General features: G+C 52.7%; 1 protein-coding gene across 1 annotated transcript; it reads right to left on the reverse strand.

Annotated features, from left to right (window-relative positions):
• Nucleotides 1-4,421: 4,421 nt before the first annotated feature.
• Nucleotides 4,422-9,361, reverse strand: LOC122372138 (uncharacterized protein K02A2.6-like). The gene is made up of 2 exons (XM_043349021.1): nt 8,180-9,361; nt 4,422-6,332 (listed from the first exon to the last, which is right to left on the reverse strand). The coding sequence occupies exon 2, from the start codon at nt 6,042-6,044 to the stop codon at nt 4,950-4,952; it is 1,095 nt and encodes a 364-aa protein (XP_043204956.1). The 5' UTR covers nt 6,045-6,332; nt 8,180-9,361; the 3' UTR covers nt 4,422-4,949.
• Between the last annotated feature and the right edge of the window lie 7,976 nt (nt 9,362-17,337).

Consider the following 17,337-nt stretch of genomic DNA (forward strand, 5'->3'; position numbering starts at 1 on the left):
TGAGAGGTCGAGGACCCAGCTGAGCGCCAGGTTAGCTGGGCTCTCTTGCCGCGGGTTGAAGGTTTTTGTGAAGAGGGAAGGCCGTTCGGTGCTAATCCTGTTTGAGTCTTTTTGTTCGGCACCTCGCTGCGGTGTGAGAAGCGGATAATGTGACGCCGTGACTGCGGAGTCTTCTGGGTGAGTCGCATTTAGACGCGTCCCCCGGTTGGATTCGACTGTGTGTCCGTCTTTCCGGTGAGCTGCGCATCATGTGCGCGCGCACAGACAGAGCCTCTGTTTTTGTGGAATCAATTTTCCTCACCTGTATTGTGCTGTACCGAATTGACGCGCGCGTCTGGCCTTATGGGGACTCCGCTTTGTGTTTGCTTTTGTGCCTCGTATCTGACTGAACAAAGCCAGTCCGGAGCGAAGCCTCTGCTATTTGGACCGGTCCCAGTGGGCGCCAAATATCGTTTCCTCTCGGTCTGTCGAACCGTGACCCCTCCCCTCCCTCGCGGTCATCGACCCTGCCCGGGGAGGGGGCGTCGGCGCCACTCCCCTCCCCAATCTCACAGGTCGTTACAATTAGCAGCTGCCGGACGCCACGACTAATCAATATCCGGCCACCGGCGGCCATGAGCCATTTCAAATGCATTACATTCGGGACCATATCGGGGCCTATCGCCAAACTATTGTTTGTCCACACACCATATGTATAGATTCCAATTATCGTCAAAATATTGACGTCGGGATCGTTGGATTCCTCCGGGGGTCCTAATTATTTATGCGTCCGATCGAACTTCTGAGAAATTCACGTGTGTATACTCTTAGAGACGACTTTGAAGGTCGTGCGTGCCTTCATGCACGGATCTACGCCAGCGGTATTCAGGCAAGATAACTTCCTGTACATACATTATTAGATTCCAAAATGGTCCTCATGGTCAAAAGTCATCCCTTGAGCTTGTGGTCAGCCCACACCGACCGTCAAAGGAGCTCATGTTTGACAACTGAAGTTAACGAATACCGGACGCCAATTTTTGTGGTTATGCTTTCCTTCAAGACGCCTTCTCATCATTCCAGTGTGGTGGAGTCTGCTGCTGGGTCTCTGTGTAGGCCACTAGTCTGTCCTCTGACCAGTGACCTCCACGCCGACCCTGGGGGCCCGTCGGACGCTGACCACACGGTAGCCATTACCACTCACCAGGGATGCGGAGCCGTGGAAATTTCAGACGGCTCCGGCTCCGGCTCCGGCTCCGGAGAAAAAATCGGCTCCGGCTCCGGCTCCGGCTCCGGGTGAAATGTCATGGCGACTCCGGCTCCGGCTCCGGCTCCGAGTAAAATGATCCGGCTCCGGCGGCTCCGGCTCCGGAGGCTCCGGCTCCGGCTTCTACTCAGTACATCCCCTATGCGATCAATTAACCCTCGCCCGCACATGCCATTTTCCCATCCTAGAACGCACATGGGGGGGGGGGTGGTTGCCACCCCCCCGCGCCATTTCGTTCCTGTTGGAGATAGAGCTTAGCAGTAAAGACCAAAAAGATTCTTTGGGAAGAGACGAATCCAATGATACCCAGTTTTACCTTCTCAGGTCAGTCATTGACCTTCCAGGTCAGGTCAAACTAAAAAATGTTGCTGTTTTGGGTCACCGTTGGATATTAAGTGCGCTGCTTATCAAATAACGATGACGATGCTGTTTTCTGGTGCCAAGCCAGCTAGAACCACTTTGTCACACTATCCGACCAGAATTTTGCTGCTGAGGTCATTTCAGGTCAAGTAAGGTCAAGGTCAATTATATGTGTTTGTATGTCTGTGTGTGTCTGTGTGTATACTGATGTGTGCACCGATTGTTTTTGGGTCCATATCACATGAAATCATGATCTGAGAAGCTTTTACCAAAAATGCAGTCAAAAAACTTCACAAAAAGTAAATTCAGCTTGCCTAAAAGTAACGCAATTATCTTAGATGACCTAGGTTGACCTTGACCCTGACCCCTGTACATCGTCGAACAACATGTTCCATGATAGGTGGGAGGTAAGACTGGCAAAAAGGCCGAAATCAGGGTGTCAAAAGCTCACAAGGCCCATGGCAAACGCAAGATGTTGAGAATTGGCCATTTGGGTCATGACATGATCTGAAAAACAAGGTCATATCTCCGAAACCAAAAATCACAGAAACTTGAAATTTTCAGTGGACATCAAGAAAGGATAGACGAGCAGCTATACGAAAAATCAGCCTTCTAGCTCTAAAAATGTTGAGTGCAGAGCAGAAAGACTGCCTGGGGGGGGGGGGTGGCAACCACCCCCCCCCCCCATGTGCGGGCGAGGGTTAAATACGGGTGGAAGAAAAAAGGCGATGGGATTGGTACACGTTGCTTCTGTATTTGTATAACAAGGCTATTTTGAATAGGTACCACATTGTTTACGCCTTGTACTGTCAAACCGAACTAGGTAAATAATTGTTTCCTCTTAAGAAAAGGAGCCGGAGTCGCCCCCTTTTTTGACGGCTCCGGCTCCGGCTCCGGCTCCGGGCTATATTGTTTCACGGCTCCGGCTCCGGCTCCGGCTCCGGGCAAAATATGCCGGCTCCGGCGGCTCCGGCTCCGGCTCCGGCTCCGGCTCCGCATCCCTGCCACTCACCACACACAAACACTTATATCGGCGTGGTTAAACAGCGCCGCGACAAGGCCGCACGCGGCGTGCGGGGCTGCGGACGGCCGCTCCTTCCGGCACGGACACCGCCGGCCCTCCGAGGGCGCTGGCCGTCCCGAGTGCCGCCGTCAGACGGTCCGTCGATACCCACCCCCGCCCCCGTCACCGTCACCCGGTGCGTCCTTCCGGCAGAGTCACACGGCGGAACGGGCGCACAGCTGAGCAGCTCGCGTTACCCACCGCCTCTGGGAAACAGGCGCAGGAAACAATGTAGACGCTGTCGTAAAACCGACGACCCTGAGCGCCGGCTTCCTCCTCGTGGAGCGCCATGTCAATGTGGGGATGTCAAGGAACTTCAGAGGGAAGGATAATGAACGAACTATTGTATCCGTCTTAGGCTACGCTGTCCTCAAACAATTACTAGTTTGATGAGATCCCACAACGGTGAACGGGGCATCTAATCTTTGTATTGCGTGAATCTTCTTGTGACGTAGGTATCCGTTGGTTTGGTATCTTGCGTCATTGATTAAAAAGCGAATAAGGCCCACCAACTGTGCTGAATGGACAAAGGCCTATATCCAAGGGCACACGGGCTCCATATCGCTGAATGGAGTGGCATATTTACGAGACCGGCGGAATTCAAAAGTCAGGATTGATCAAAGGCCTCGCCTCCCAGACGGGCAGTCTTCTGGGGAGTCAGAGGATCTCTTGAAGGTCACGTGACGTCACCTTTTGTCAATACACATACAGGGTACCGCCGCCTTGTAGCTACAAAAGACCTCCAGACGGGATTTGTTGTGTTCTGCATGCTCCATCAGTCAAATGGCAAGCAGATGTGCAAAGATCGATAGCCAAAAAGTGCACTGACATGAATGATAGCGTTGCACTTACAGTGGCTCGTGCATGCCCAGCTACAAACTTCCTCCTCAGGTGATATGTTTCATGCATCCGGCTGTTTTATTCATTTTTCGTACTTGGGGAAGTCTTTCATACAGCGATGATTAAATATTTACATAAAACGGAGCACAGCAAATGCCCTGGATAAAACTATTTTGTGCAACAATTACCTGGCTATAAAACGGAGTACCTGTCAGAGAAGTCGCCCAGCGTTCAGAATCGTTAACCGCTGCCGCGATGCGGAGCGGATGACATTTACCTGTCATGCAATCTCCTGAGGTCGGCGACCTCAACAGTCAGTCACTGAGTGCCGCGGCTGCCCTGACGTTGGCTTATTTGAAATATGCCACTAAGGCGCCGGGATGACACACATTTTCTGTATTACTATCATCTGACTACAGCTATAGTTACACGCTAAGCAAATTCTGACACCTGTGTGACGGTAATTATGTTTGAATTACTGCCTACCGTATTGCAATTCATGAACGGTTGCCGTTTAAACTGCCAGTCTGGCAGTGGATGTGCGCTCTTACGCACCTACCTAGAGCAGTAAACCATGCCTTTTACATCACTTCACGCTGCTTGGATCATGAATTCGGCTGTCGGCGTATTACATTTCGTAGTATGTACCACGGTAGGCGTACTGGCTCGTGAAAATAGCATCCACTGTTGCGATCTTCCACCTACCAGCACCTGTATAACTGAGCTGGGCGCTTGAGCCCTGCATGGATAAACGACCCTGGACAGATATCGGCGTCATTGGCCGTGAGGTCTGTCACAGCCTACGGCTGACAGGTCCCCGGCGTCTGGGGTGTGCCGAACACCGACCCCATGCCCTGCACACTGACATCACCGCGCGCTGCCGAGCAGGCGGCTGTAACGTAAGGTAACGTAATGGTATTGAGTATCTGTATTGAGTTCCAGCAGAGCACTCAAGTTGAACGAATAAGGGCAAGGCTCATCTCCTAAACACGGAGCGGTCACTCCGACCAGCTCAGTACACAACAAAACAATAACAACAACATGGCGCTCTCCAGCCAACAACAGCTAGCTCCCTTGTGCTGCCATCTAGGGGCAGCATCAAACACATGTACGGTGCATTTAAGATACGCACGACACATCTCCTCTTCTCATCAGAACAATCAATCGCGGCAACACTCGAAGCAACATCACACTGCACCATATCGCGGCACGCGCGCAACATACGATGCACTCAGCGGAGGCACGCACAATGTACGGTGCATTTAAGATCCGCACGACGCATCTCCTCTTCTCATCAGAACAATCCAATCACACCAATAACACCGATTGAGCCCAATAACACCAATACCTGGTGTATTAGACAAAACGGGGACACAAGTTACCACACGCATATACTACAAGTCAGATGTAGGGGCGCCGAGTCACGATCTCACCGGACAGAGGCTATCGCGGCACATAATCGGCCAAGTAGGCCGGGGGCCGGGAGACGCGCCCCGATCGGCGGAGGGAACTGCGATAGTCACCGGGGTCCAGTGCCGGGGCCGGGGGTACTGGGGCCGGGGAGTCGGAGCCCAGAGAGCTGCGCCGCGCAGAGGGCGGTGAGGACATCGGCGAATCGGTCCCACGGGGCATATACGAAGGCGGCTCAGAGACGGGCCGGTCCGGCGGATAAACGGGCGGCTCCTCAACCACCAGCGGGGGCGGCGGAGGCGGGTCACTGGTGCTCAGTAGCTGACGGCGGTTGCGGCGATACGTAACGCCGTCGACCCGGACCCAGTAGGAGCGGGGGCCTGCGTCGCGAAGGCATATGCCAGGGGACCACGTAATCTGACCGGGAAGACGCATCCGAATCGACTGGCCGGGAATCAGGGGAGGCAGAGGTCGAGCCTTTCTGTCGTAGTACGAAGCCTGACGGGCCTTCTGACGCGCGAGGGCCTCCGGCACGTCGGAGGGGTGGCACGGGAGGAGGGTGGACCGGAGGGCCGGTAGGAACGTGCGACAGGCGCGACCGAACAGTTTTTGTGCCGGTGAGACAGACATCCCCTCACTGGGGGTGTTGCGCCACATGAGTAGCGCCCAAAGTGGATTTTTGCCATCTTCCATAGCCTTGCGCATAAGGTTTTTCACGGTTTTAACAGAATTTTCTGCTTTGCCGTTCGACTGGGGATAGCGCGGACTACTGGTCTTGTGCTGAATGTCCAGCTCCTTAGTGAATAACCGAAACTCGTCACTGCTGAAAGGGGGTCCGTTATCACTGATAAGGGTCTCTGGTAGGCCGTACCGAGCAAACTGAGAGGTCAGGGCAGATATCACATGTGCGGCCGTGAAGCGGCTGAGGGGCTCGACCTCCACAAAATTCGTAAAATAGTCCACAATCAGCAGGTACGTCTCTCCACGAAGGTCGAACAAATCCATGGCCACTTTTTCCCAAGGCCGACTCGGTATCTCGTGCGGGGACAGAGGTTCTGGTGGCTGCGAGGGCCGGTATGCCAGGCAAACCGGACACCGGAGGACCGCCTCTTTAATCATGGCTGTCATCCCGACCCAGAACACATTCTGTCGCGCCAGCCGGAGGATTGAGGCGACCCCGATGTGGGTGCTGTGAAGTCTGGTAATGATGTCCCGCTGCTGAGACGAGGGTATCACCAGACACCGTCCCTTATATAGCAGGCCGTCTTCCGAGGCCAACTCCCCACGGAGGTGGTGGAAGGGCCTTAGACTGGCCGGCAGGCGGCGCCGGTCATCCGGCCATCCCAGCTGCAGCTGTCGGATGACCGTCGTCAGAACAGGGTCCGCCTCAGTGGCGGCCCGAATCGCCTCCAGCCGCTGCGGAGACACAGAAATGCCATCAACGAGGCGAAGTGACGAGGTCTCCACAGCGAACGCGGCTTGCGGCGTTTTGACTGGGGCTCGGCTCAGGGCATCGGCTACAGGGACCTGTGAGCCGGGACGATACACAATTTTAAAATCGTACCGTTGGAGCTGAAGCAGCATCCGCTGAAGACGCAGCGGGGCATCACACAGGGGTTTTGCCATGATCGGCACCAGCGGTTTGTGATCTGTCTCCACAGTCACGTGCCGGCCATACACATACTGATCGAGCCGCGTCAACGCAAAACTGATCGCCAGTAGTTCTTTTTCCAGCTGGGAGTACGCGATTTCACATGCCGTGAGTGAGCGGGAACAATATGTGACAGGCTGTCCCCCCTGAAGCAGGACGGCGCCGAGGCCATAGCTCGAGGCATCGCACTGGACGGTAGCCGGTGACCGCGGATCGTAGAATTTCAGAACTGGCGCGCTCGTCAGCAGCGTTTTGACCCGGTCAAATGCGCTTTGACACACGTGGGACCACGACCACTCGTTGCGCGACTGTGTCAGCGCGCGGAGCGGCGCCAGGAGGTGGGAGACGTTCGGAATATAGCGGGAGAGAAAACTGACCATGCCTAGAAACCGTTTCAGACTGGGCACGTCAGTGGGGACTGGGTACTCGTGAACAGCCGCGACTTTCGCCGGATCTGGCCGCATGCCTCCCTCGGAGGTCAGGACATGACCCATCCACTTGATCTCCGGGACCTTGTAGCGGAATTTGTCCGGGTTGAGCACCAAGTTCCTGGATCGAGCGCGATCGAGGAACGCACAGAGATTTCGATCGTGATCATCCTCCGCCTCAGACATGGACGCCCCCCTGCCTACAACCACTACATCATCGGCGATAACCTCTACACCGCGTAGACCACTAACTAGATCATTGATGACTCGCTGCCAGATTTCAGGGCTCGAAGTAACACCATACGGCAGGCGCTTCCACACGTACCGGCCGAAGGGTGTGTGGAAGCAACACAAACGCGCTGACGCCTCTGACAATCCGATCTGCCAGAAGGCGTTTGCGGCATCCAACACGCTATACACTTTAGCATCACTCATACGCGCGGTTATCTCGTCAACAGTCGGGGTTGGATAGTGCTCCCGGCGCACCGCCTTGTTTAGATGGCGGGGGTCGATGCAGAGTCGGATGTCACCTGACGGCTTATCTACGATCACGGGGTGGGAAACCCAGTCAGTGGGTTCAACGATCGGTGACACGACGCCAAGAGCCTCGAGCTCGTCCAACTTCCGTTTCAGTTTGTCCCTCACGTGAATACGGACCCTGCGAGGAGCGTCGACCACGGGGACCGCAGAGGGATCGGTGACAATCTCGTAGTCTTTCAAAATCAGACCCACCCTGCTTGTATCAAACACATCCCGATACTGGTCGATAATTCGTGACCGGCCAGTGGGCGGAGGGGCGGGGGTCGGTGCCCGTGACCGGCTGTTAGGTGAGTGGTACACATACTCCAACGGGTCACTGTCTTTGACGTCGATCAGCCCTAGACGGAGCGATGTCTTTAGACTAAGGATCGGCGCGATAGCCGCCTTGACTACTTTACATTGTAGCGTACAGTTGTGCCCCGTCACAGGGTTACTAAGTTCAAGATTCACTTTTCCATCCGTGTACACGAGTCCCCCGTCATACATGCGGAGTGCCGTCGAGCACGGCCTCAGCCGCTCACCCTGCTCGTCACCCGTCAGCCGCACATAGTCAGCACGTGTAATGACGTCACATTCAGCACCGGAGTCGATTAAAAATGTCACCGGCACTCCACCCGCAGTGAAAAGTGTTTTGTGGGCCTTACTTGGAAAACCTTCGGTCGTCATGATGTCGAACTCAGCCTCCGGGCTGACGTTGGCTGGCGGTGATACCTCCGGCTGTACCGCCGCCGCCGCCGGCCGACTCGCCGGCCGCCGTCCCTGCGCGGCGGCTGGAGCCGGCCGCCAGTCAGCTGATCGGCGCGCCGTCGGCTGAGCGCTGCCGCCGGCTGGGCGGCGCGGGCGCGGCTCAGCGGCGCGCCCCGGGCACTGCTGGCTGCCGGCGAAGTGGTTCGTGCCTTGGCACACTGCACACGTTTTGCCCCACGCTGGGCAATACTTTCGAGCCATCTGGTGAGATTGGCAGCAGAAGCGACACTGTCGGGCCACCATAGATGCAGCTACTCCACTCTCAGTCGGCGGCCGCTGCTCGTCTCCGGCGCTGATCAACTTGGAGTCACGGCTGGCCGCTTCTTCGGCAAGTGCGATGTCAATCGCCTGTGTGAGCGAGAGGCCAGACTTCTTCAGAAGGGCCTGCTGTGTGCGGGAGTCCCTCACACCCATCACAACGCGGTCCCGTAGCATATTGTCGCGATCCGGGAACTCGCATGTTGCAGCCATGGTCCTCAAAGCTGCCACGAATTGCAGGATGGGCTCGCCCGGCCCTTGGGTTCGATTATAAAACTTGAATCGTTCCATGACGATATTTTGCCGTGGGATGCAAAACGCATCGAAGCGCTCCAGTAGCGTTTCAAGGTCGCCATTTGTCTCTTCCCAGTCGGGAAAATGCGACGCAACTTCCTGAGCCCCACGTCCTGCGCAGTTAAAGAACGTAGCCACCTGTACCAGTGGCGGTTTTGTCATCAGTTCGGATGCCACTGCATAATATTTCCATTCTCTTCGCCACTGTCGCCATTCGGAACCCAGTGTCGGCGACGCCATGTTTATTTCTGGTGGGGGGCGAAAGTTCGTCGCCATCTTCTGACACCATGTAACGTAAGGTAACGTAATGGTATTGAGTATCTGTATTGAGTTCCAGCAGAGCACTCAAGTTGAACGAATAAGGGCAAGGCTCATCTCCTAAACACGGAGCGGTCACTCCGACCAGCTCAGTACACAACAAAACAATAACAACAACATGGCGCTCTCCAGCCAACAACAGCTAGCTCCCTTGTGCTGCCATCTAGGGGCAGCATCAAACACATGTACGGTGCATTTAAGATACGCACGACACAGCGGCGTCCGGTGGACGCGGAGGGTTGTCCGTCCCAGGGGAGGGAGGAGAGTGGATATTGTTCCAAGGGATGGGAAAACACACACATGCTGCGTGGGCGAGCATCACTTACAACACTGGATGCACATAGGATTTGCGAGATCTTTTTTGTTCCACTCATTTTTTTCTGCCTTTTCGGCGGCAATCGTGAATCGGATGCCCTCTCACATGATCACATCTCCTCTCGTCGATAGTGCATTGCCTAGCGCTGCTTAACATTTCCTCGCATTGCCTCGCGCTACCTCTGCTCCCGGTGTCGACCGCCGCGCCGGGCGTGCATTGACCTTCGTGTTCCGCGGGCGGCGCGGCAGCGGTCGGGACCGAGCGGCGGTGGTCGCCACGGCACAGAGCGGCGCCCAGCTCGGCGGGAACCTGCCCGGAATACGTAATCCCGGCTAACTAGCCACCGCTAAAGCCGAGCCCGGGCGAGCCAGACAGAGCCAGGCAGAGCTGAGGAGGACGGTCGGGAGGCTCATGAGCCGTGTGCTGTGTGGGGAGGGGTTGGACGGGCGGCGGTAAGCCGCCACAACTTGACCTACCACTGACCCCGGACCGTTCAAATCCAGCCAGTTACCCGCAGATGACGAGAATAAGGCCGTTTTACATGCCACAATGTGCACTTTGTGGCGGTCTTGAGAACATGCCAACGATGTAAATATATGCTACCAGGGCGAATTGCTAAATTCTTTTGATCACGGATTTCCTTGTTTAACTTCACATTTGTGCTTATTTGCACCATCATGGAGAGTATAGCCAACTATCGATCGTGGAGAGCATCTTTTTCCCACGGGATTTCTAGTAATCTCAGTGAGGAAACTGATCTGAAGTCAGTTGAAACCGACAGCGTGGGCCACGAGGCCAATTTTCGGCGCCTCTGGTGTAGAACCGAGGCTGGCCAGAGCGTCGGTGGTCTCCCACGTGACCGAATTCCGAGTGCACCGCTGTGAGACGAACACTTTCACCGTCATTAATTGAGAGGGCCGCTCGTACACACAGTGCTGTCACAGTGATAGGTACCCTACGCAATGCCAACCTCCCGTTCCCAGTCACGGAATTTCTGTGTTTTGACTCGGCTCTCCGTTTTAGTTTGTAAAGCCCGTATGCTACGCTTTCCGACCGTCGCTCTTCTCGCTGCGGATTAAAATGTCAACAATGAATCGTTATAGATGCTGGTTTCGGGTCTTGCCTTTTGAAATTTATTGTTTTCGCTATTGATCCTGCCATCTTTTAGCCAACGACAATCCTCCTCACTCACAGCTTCCATTTCCCTCATCATCATTCCGCTCTACATAGTTATACGGGGCCAGATGGCCACGATGACAGCTTGGCGCCCTGAACTCTCGACCGGGCACCCGTCTCAGCCCGCGTTCCGGAGCTTTGAGCTCCGCGGGTGGGTCCTCTGTCCCTCCTCTGCCGACCTTGCGGTGCCGGGACCTCTAACGGTGCCGCCTCGTCTTCGCCGCGCCACAGCTGCCGCATCGCCAGCCTTCGCCGCGCCGCTGTTACGCCCCACTGCACTGCGCCGAAAACGTGCTATTTTACGCCGGCGTTTTTCACATTCTCGAGGTCTCTAAACCAGTATGGCGTCTTAATCAAGGACCGGGTGTGAAGTGTTTTTATCGAGGTGTTTGCTTCTTGCACAGGCTCATTCATTGCATATGTTTCGATTGAGACATAAATGCTTCTCAAAGCTCCGGTAATGCGTATTGCAATGCTTTCTTATTCACATTGTGCATATAAGCGAGGGAATGGATCAATCACTTCCAGTGAAATGGCTGTTTCATTCGCAACCATAAAAGGTCTTCCGTAATGGTTCTCTAACTACATCAGTCGCTGGCAAATGTTTGCCATTTAACCCTCGCCCTGGCAGGGCATTTTGCATAACACGGCCTGGCAGGGGGGGGGGGTCGATGCGACCCCCCCCTCGCGATTGGCTCCTATGGCACCTAGAAACACCAAATTTAGTAGGCAGGTGAACCCCCTGGAGTTCTCGCCCCTGTGCAAATTTGGTTGCTCTAGGTCAATATTTAGGGGGGTTTTGGGGGGTATAAATGTAAAAATTTCGCTAAAAACAGGTCAAAAGTTTTTCGCTTATAACTTTTGATCTAATTAAGATAGAGCAAAAAGAAAAGCACCAGTGAACTCAGCACGTCAAGGCGCGTCGAATGATATACTTTTTAGCTTGCTTAAGTGTACTTAAAGTTTTTCTTAAATTTTAAGTAAACTTAAATTAATAAATTAAGTTCAAGTTAACCAAATTGCATCATATCGCATATCTTTCGATTCGGCTGATCACCAGGAACACAATGATACCATTTTTTAAGCTCTAGCGTCATTATGTGCCAAGTTATTGGCAAAAACGTCATTTGACCTCAGTTGACCTCATTTGACCTGACCCATGGATAAGTACACCAAACAAAGAAGCACCAAGTGACCTGCTGTTAAGTACCGTGGTTTCAAAGCACAAAAGTGATAGAACGAAGCGGATATCTCCAGTATTTTCCGAATTTAGTATTTTCCCATAGGCTTAACATTACGACGTAATGACCTCTAACTGACCTCAGGTCAGTGACCTCAAAAAAGCCGGACTATATGTTATACAACTCGGTGAACTTAGCACATCCTGAAAGTTTGAAGGAAATCAGTCAAAAAATGTGAGTTGGACAGGTGCAAAAAGAAAATTGAAATTTGACCATGACCTTGTACCGGTTTTTCTGACCTGGTGACCTGACCCAAGGTCACCCGGACCTGAAATTTTCAGGCCATATGTAAAATGGTTGCCCCATAGGCTGTGCCAAATTTGGCGGCGCTGCGCGCCGCCGTTTTTACGCTAGCTTCGAAAAACCTTAGGGGGGGTCGCATCGACCCCCCCCTGCCAGGGCGAGGGTTAATTGTAAACAATGCTTCATGGATGCACCATACCCCCAACTACCGAAGTCTGACATAATCCCGGGGGCACCGCGTTGCTGGTGAAATATGCACACAATAAAGGAAATGAAAGCCAGTTACCGCGGAAAATCTACCAGATACCGCAGAACCATGGTGGAATTGCGTCATTTATTGGCCATATCGCGGGCATCTGAGAGCGACTGGTTTCGTTTTCGCGTTTTTCGGAGCGTGCACTCGACGCGTGCACGTACCCGGGGTGTTTTCTCGGCGCGGCGAAATCGGCGCGGCGGTGGCAAACGCGCCACCGAAGCGCGTCTAACGTCCGGCGCAGAGACACTCTCGTCGGATCCGGTAACAGGCTCTTGTTTCGGTGAGGAAAGTGAAACGGTGACGGCGACCGACACGCGGCGGACTAAGAAATTTGTTTACGGCCTTCTACATAGTTAGCCTGTACAGCGGAAAAAGGGGTTAGGAGTCCTTTAATCAGTGTCCCAAAAATTATTTTTGCTTGGGTGTCAGAAGGAAACATTATTTACCAAAAAGGAGATGAGAGTGAAAATTGCGGGGTAGGTAGGGCCCATAAAAGGAGGAAAAAAAAACAACCAAAAGCATGAATTTATATAGGTACAAGTGTAGTAGATTGTAGGATGAAAAAGACCATCGGTGCAAATGCTTTGTTTCAGTATAACCAGGAGTGAAAAAAGTTTTTTTTTTTAAGTGGAGGCGAGAGTGGAGAATTGTTTTCATTTGGATAACGTTTCCCACCTAAATCAACAAAGTTTGGGATGCTGCTTTTAATAAGGTTTTAAATGGTTATTTTTATGAAGTGTGGATATCGATGGTTGATAGGTATCGGAATACGGCCGCATGGGTAAACAAGAGTAGCTATAACTTTTCCAAAAATTAATTCTTCTCGGTAGTTAGGTTAACGCTTGCGTAGTTTTGTTTCCTATGAATTTTTCAAAACTCGATTCTCGATTCGATTTAACCCGCGCCCCGTAGGGGGGGGGCCGAAACGGCCCCCCCCTGTCCTTTTCGGTCGATATCTCCTAAACGGCTGGAGATATCGCCACCAAACTTTTAAGACCCCTCCGGGCATCAATTTTACACATTGTGACCAAAAATTTTTCTAGAGGCTATGATAGGTTGGCCACAAATGACGTCAGAGTGACGTCATGTTCTGTCATTTTCGACCGAAAAAAGACCTTCGCGAGAAGACCTGTCAGGACTACAGCTTTGAAGATATAGAAAAATGATCAAGACATAAAAGGTGTAGAATTGACAGGGCTACAAAACTGCTATCTCGAAGTTTTGAAATTTTTTAGTTTTGACCCCCAAAAATCAAAAAAACATTTTTTTGGATATATTCGCCAAAAAATCCAAAAAGTTTTTGAGTTTCGAAAAAACCGGAATATATGTGATAGTGCCTACCATCTTCTATCTACATATCAAATTTCAGATCGATACCTCGTTTTTTGGCCAAGTTATAGCGAAAAAACTGTTCAAAAATGATGACGTCAAATTTTCAAACTCAATTTTTGGCAATTCTAGAACTTGTAGAGCAAAACGAAGACCACCATTAGACTCCCCGTGACGAACTGCATCGAATCGATACCCATTTTATGAAAAAATATCAACTTTGAAATTTGACCTAATTTGACCTGACCTTGACCTGACCTTCACAAAAACGTGACCTAGGCTGGCCCCAAAGGCTGCCTAACCCACATAATCGCATTTGTCATGTAAAATGGACCATAAAACATGTATCACACGACACATTCATATTGTGACCCCCGGTGACCTGACCTCGCTGTGACCTGACCTGGTATCAGTGACCTCAGATAGCAAAGTATGTGTTTGACGAACAATGTACCATCGATGGTTTTCAATAAATTACCAATTTACTCGCTTTCACAGCACATTTCTTGAATTGCCTGTGAACGGTGAAAATCTGACCTTTGACCCGACCTGTGACGTCATCGGTTTGACCTAGGTCAATGAAATTTGGTCACAGGGTAGTTCCCGGGTGGGGCTATCGAACGCCGTTTGAATTTTGAAAATCAGCCGGTAACTTTCCGAGATCTTAGGGGGGGGCCGAAACGCCCCCCCCCCTACGGGTGGTAGGGTCCGCCGGTAGCCCTACGGGGCGCGGGTTAAAACTCGATGCCGTGAAAGAATCTCGCTGAGTTTGTGAGTTCGTGAGTCTGACTATGTTCCGGTGAGCGGTGCGTTCCACAGACGGGCGGCGCTCTCCACCATCCGGCGGCGCGGTGGTGGGTTCCAGTTGTGACCCTCACCAACCGTGAAGCGGCGCGCGCCCTCTCCCTGCCTCTGAGCCCTATCCGGGGTGGTTTATGGCCCGTCCGTTCTGCTCGGCGCGGCACCGCCCGTTCAGATCTGCTCACTGAGCCGTTCCCACCACTCGGCTCTCTCATCCCCGGCACCGTATCGCGTGTCAGGACGTACTCGTCTGCCAGTGTGGGGGGAGTGGCGGCCCTCGGAGGTCACAGGTCACGGCAGGGAGGAGTACTGCACGTCAGCACCGCCTGATATAACCCCGGGGCCCGGGTTAAAGTTCCAGGAGCTGAGCTGGGATGATGTATGCCCTACGGCTTCATCTCTGATCTCATGGAACGTTGGGTTAGTTTCTAGTGGAAATAGTATACCTATCCCACGCATTTCTAAGACGACTGAGAAGTTTGCTATTTATGTCATCTGGTGTTTCTGAGATAGTTCAATGGCTGCTATGAAGAGTAAGGTCAGTCTGAGGCAGAGTGCGAGCAACTCCGTGCCACTCCAAGGCACTTGCTGGTGCCCAGCCACTAACTGGCTCCGGCGTGGCACGCTCGTGCGCGCACGTGCACCGAGCGAGACCAGTGCCGGAGTCGCGTGGTCCGGCTGGCACCGAGTGCCGCACACAGCGGGTCTGGCGCGCGCCACTCGGCCTCGAAAGGCTTTCACTGGCAGCTCCGACCTCTGCAGCCTGGCAGGGCTTCACTGGATTGGCAGCTCTGGATAGGACTTCATAGCTCGGATATATCATATTTTGTTGTCATTCAGAGCTTGACAGAGCTCTGAAGTTCAAGGTGCTGACGTTGAAGTCTCGGCTTTAAGCAGCTGCTAGCCTATAAATAGGTTTATTTTGATAATTTTAAATTAAATGTCCATTAAAACAATTGTGTTTTAGTTCATAAAGATCAATAAGTGCTTCGAATATAAGACTTGTGATACAAATAACGTTTTAAAAAACAGTGCTCATTGCAAGTGAAAAAGACCACATGATCACACGACCATTAGATTCGCCAAATTCAATCTTCCTGAACTTCACTGCCGTTAAAAATTCAAAGCATTTCACTTTCAAACCAAAATGGTGGGAAACCTCGGCATGCTGCAATCAGGCTCGGTATTCGCAATTAGTCGATAATCGCCCTGCGCCTGGCGCGTGATATTGTGGCCGGTGCCGGCCCCTGTGCCGCCGGCCGGTATGCGCGCCCCGTCTGGCCCGCCACTGCAGTGCGTGCTCTGAGCGGGAGCCGCACCAGCCTCTGTGGGAACCTCGCCCCAGGAGACGCGGCCACAACTGGTGGCCGCCGGTCACGAAAAGTGCAGGTGCCGGGCTCCGTATCTGAAGCAGACGCCAGAGAAGTACTCGGAGGACGGTGGCCGAGCCAAGCTGAACTCCACTGGGGAAGAACGCTAGTTGCAGACTCTGGACGTTCCCATCCCGGGCAGCAGGCTCAGGGATCAGAATTATTTGCTGGAGATGATCGTCCGCCAGACAGTGGCGTGCCGGCACGATCGGCCTCGCCACCACCGCCGGCGGGCTCTCAGAGGAAGTTCGGCGGTTTCCGCGGGCCAACGGAGGCGTGCCGTAGATTCCCACCAGCCAAGGTCGCGTCGGCGTCGGTCAGGGCTGCGTCGGTCGGTGGTCAGAAATCTGTGTCACTGGACGACGGTAAGCGATCGATTATGGTCGCTGACGACTGTGGTGAGCTGCCGGTGGTCAGGTCGGCACGGGTCCAGAGCTGACCGCGGACACCAGACGTGAACATTTAGTTTGACTTGATTGCCGACTTCGATCTGAAACAAACAAGATATGATCCGAAAAGTTGGGGTCTACTCAAATGTGGCATTATATGATAGTGATATTGGTATTCTGCCCTATCATGCGACCGCACCTGGTACGTACACACAGACGGGTAACATGCTTTCGGCCAAGGTTCATTACCAGCTCAGTAGCTTGCGAGCTGGAGACTTCAAGTGGCCATTTATTAGCTACCATTTCCATTCAACACTGATCCGACTAAGGAATTCAAACGCAATATCCTCTTCCTTTGCTGGATGTCTCAAGTTGAATATCCAAAGATGAGTTTATTTTGTCAATTTTCATGATATGATTAGTGATATTTTCCATATGTCATATCTGAATGATGCATATCAATCGATTTTGTAAGTTCGGAATGGAATCCGACAGGTAATAGAAATCTACCGAGCCCATCAATCTCCACATACTTACTACATGGACGCTGGGCTGCCCAATAAACTTCCTCGTCGTCTCACTGTAATGTAAGCGGCAGTTTCAGCAGATGAGGGCGCGATACTGGAGCCTCCGACAGGTATGTCGACCCTGGGCCTGGGACCACCCGTGCGACTGGGCGGCGGGACACGCGGTGCGGGACACTGTTACAGTCCCCAGTACGGGACCGGGGCGCGCACGGTGTGGTCATTGGAGGCGGGATGGAGGAGGTGCCATACGGTTTGAGATAAACTCCTAAAAATGAATTCATATTGTAGCTAGTGCAGTGCCGCTATAGAACCGTTCATTGTGAAAAGATCTAAGTTGTTTACCTGTTTAATTATTAGGTATAAGTGGACTGATTTAACACATAAGAAAGCTATACAAAAAGCAAAGGGCTTGAGAAAGCTACTGTCATGCGACTGCGAGAGTGGATTGCAGGTAACCTTATACATCTTGCTGGCCTTGCAAACCAAACTATGGAATGCCAATACAAATGCAACATTCTGTTTATATAAGGTTGGAGC

This window comes from Amphibalanus amphitrite, unplaced genomic scaffold (genome assembly GCF_019059575.1).
Source record: "Amphibalanus amphitrite isolate SeventyFive unplaced genomic scaffold, NRLGWU_Aamphi_draft 001321F_arrow, whole genome shotgun sequence".
In the NCBI taxonomy this organism is placed as follows: Eukaryota; Metazoa; Arthropoda; class Thecostraca; order Balanomorpha; family Balanidae; genus Amphibalanus; species Amphibalanus amphitrite.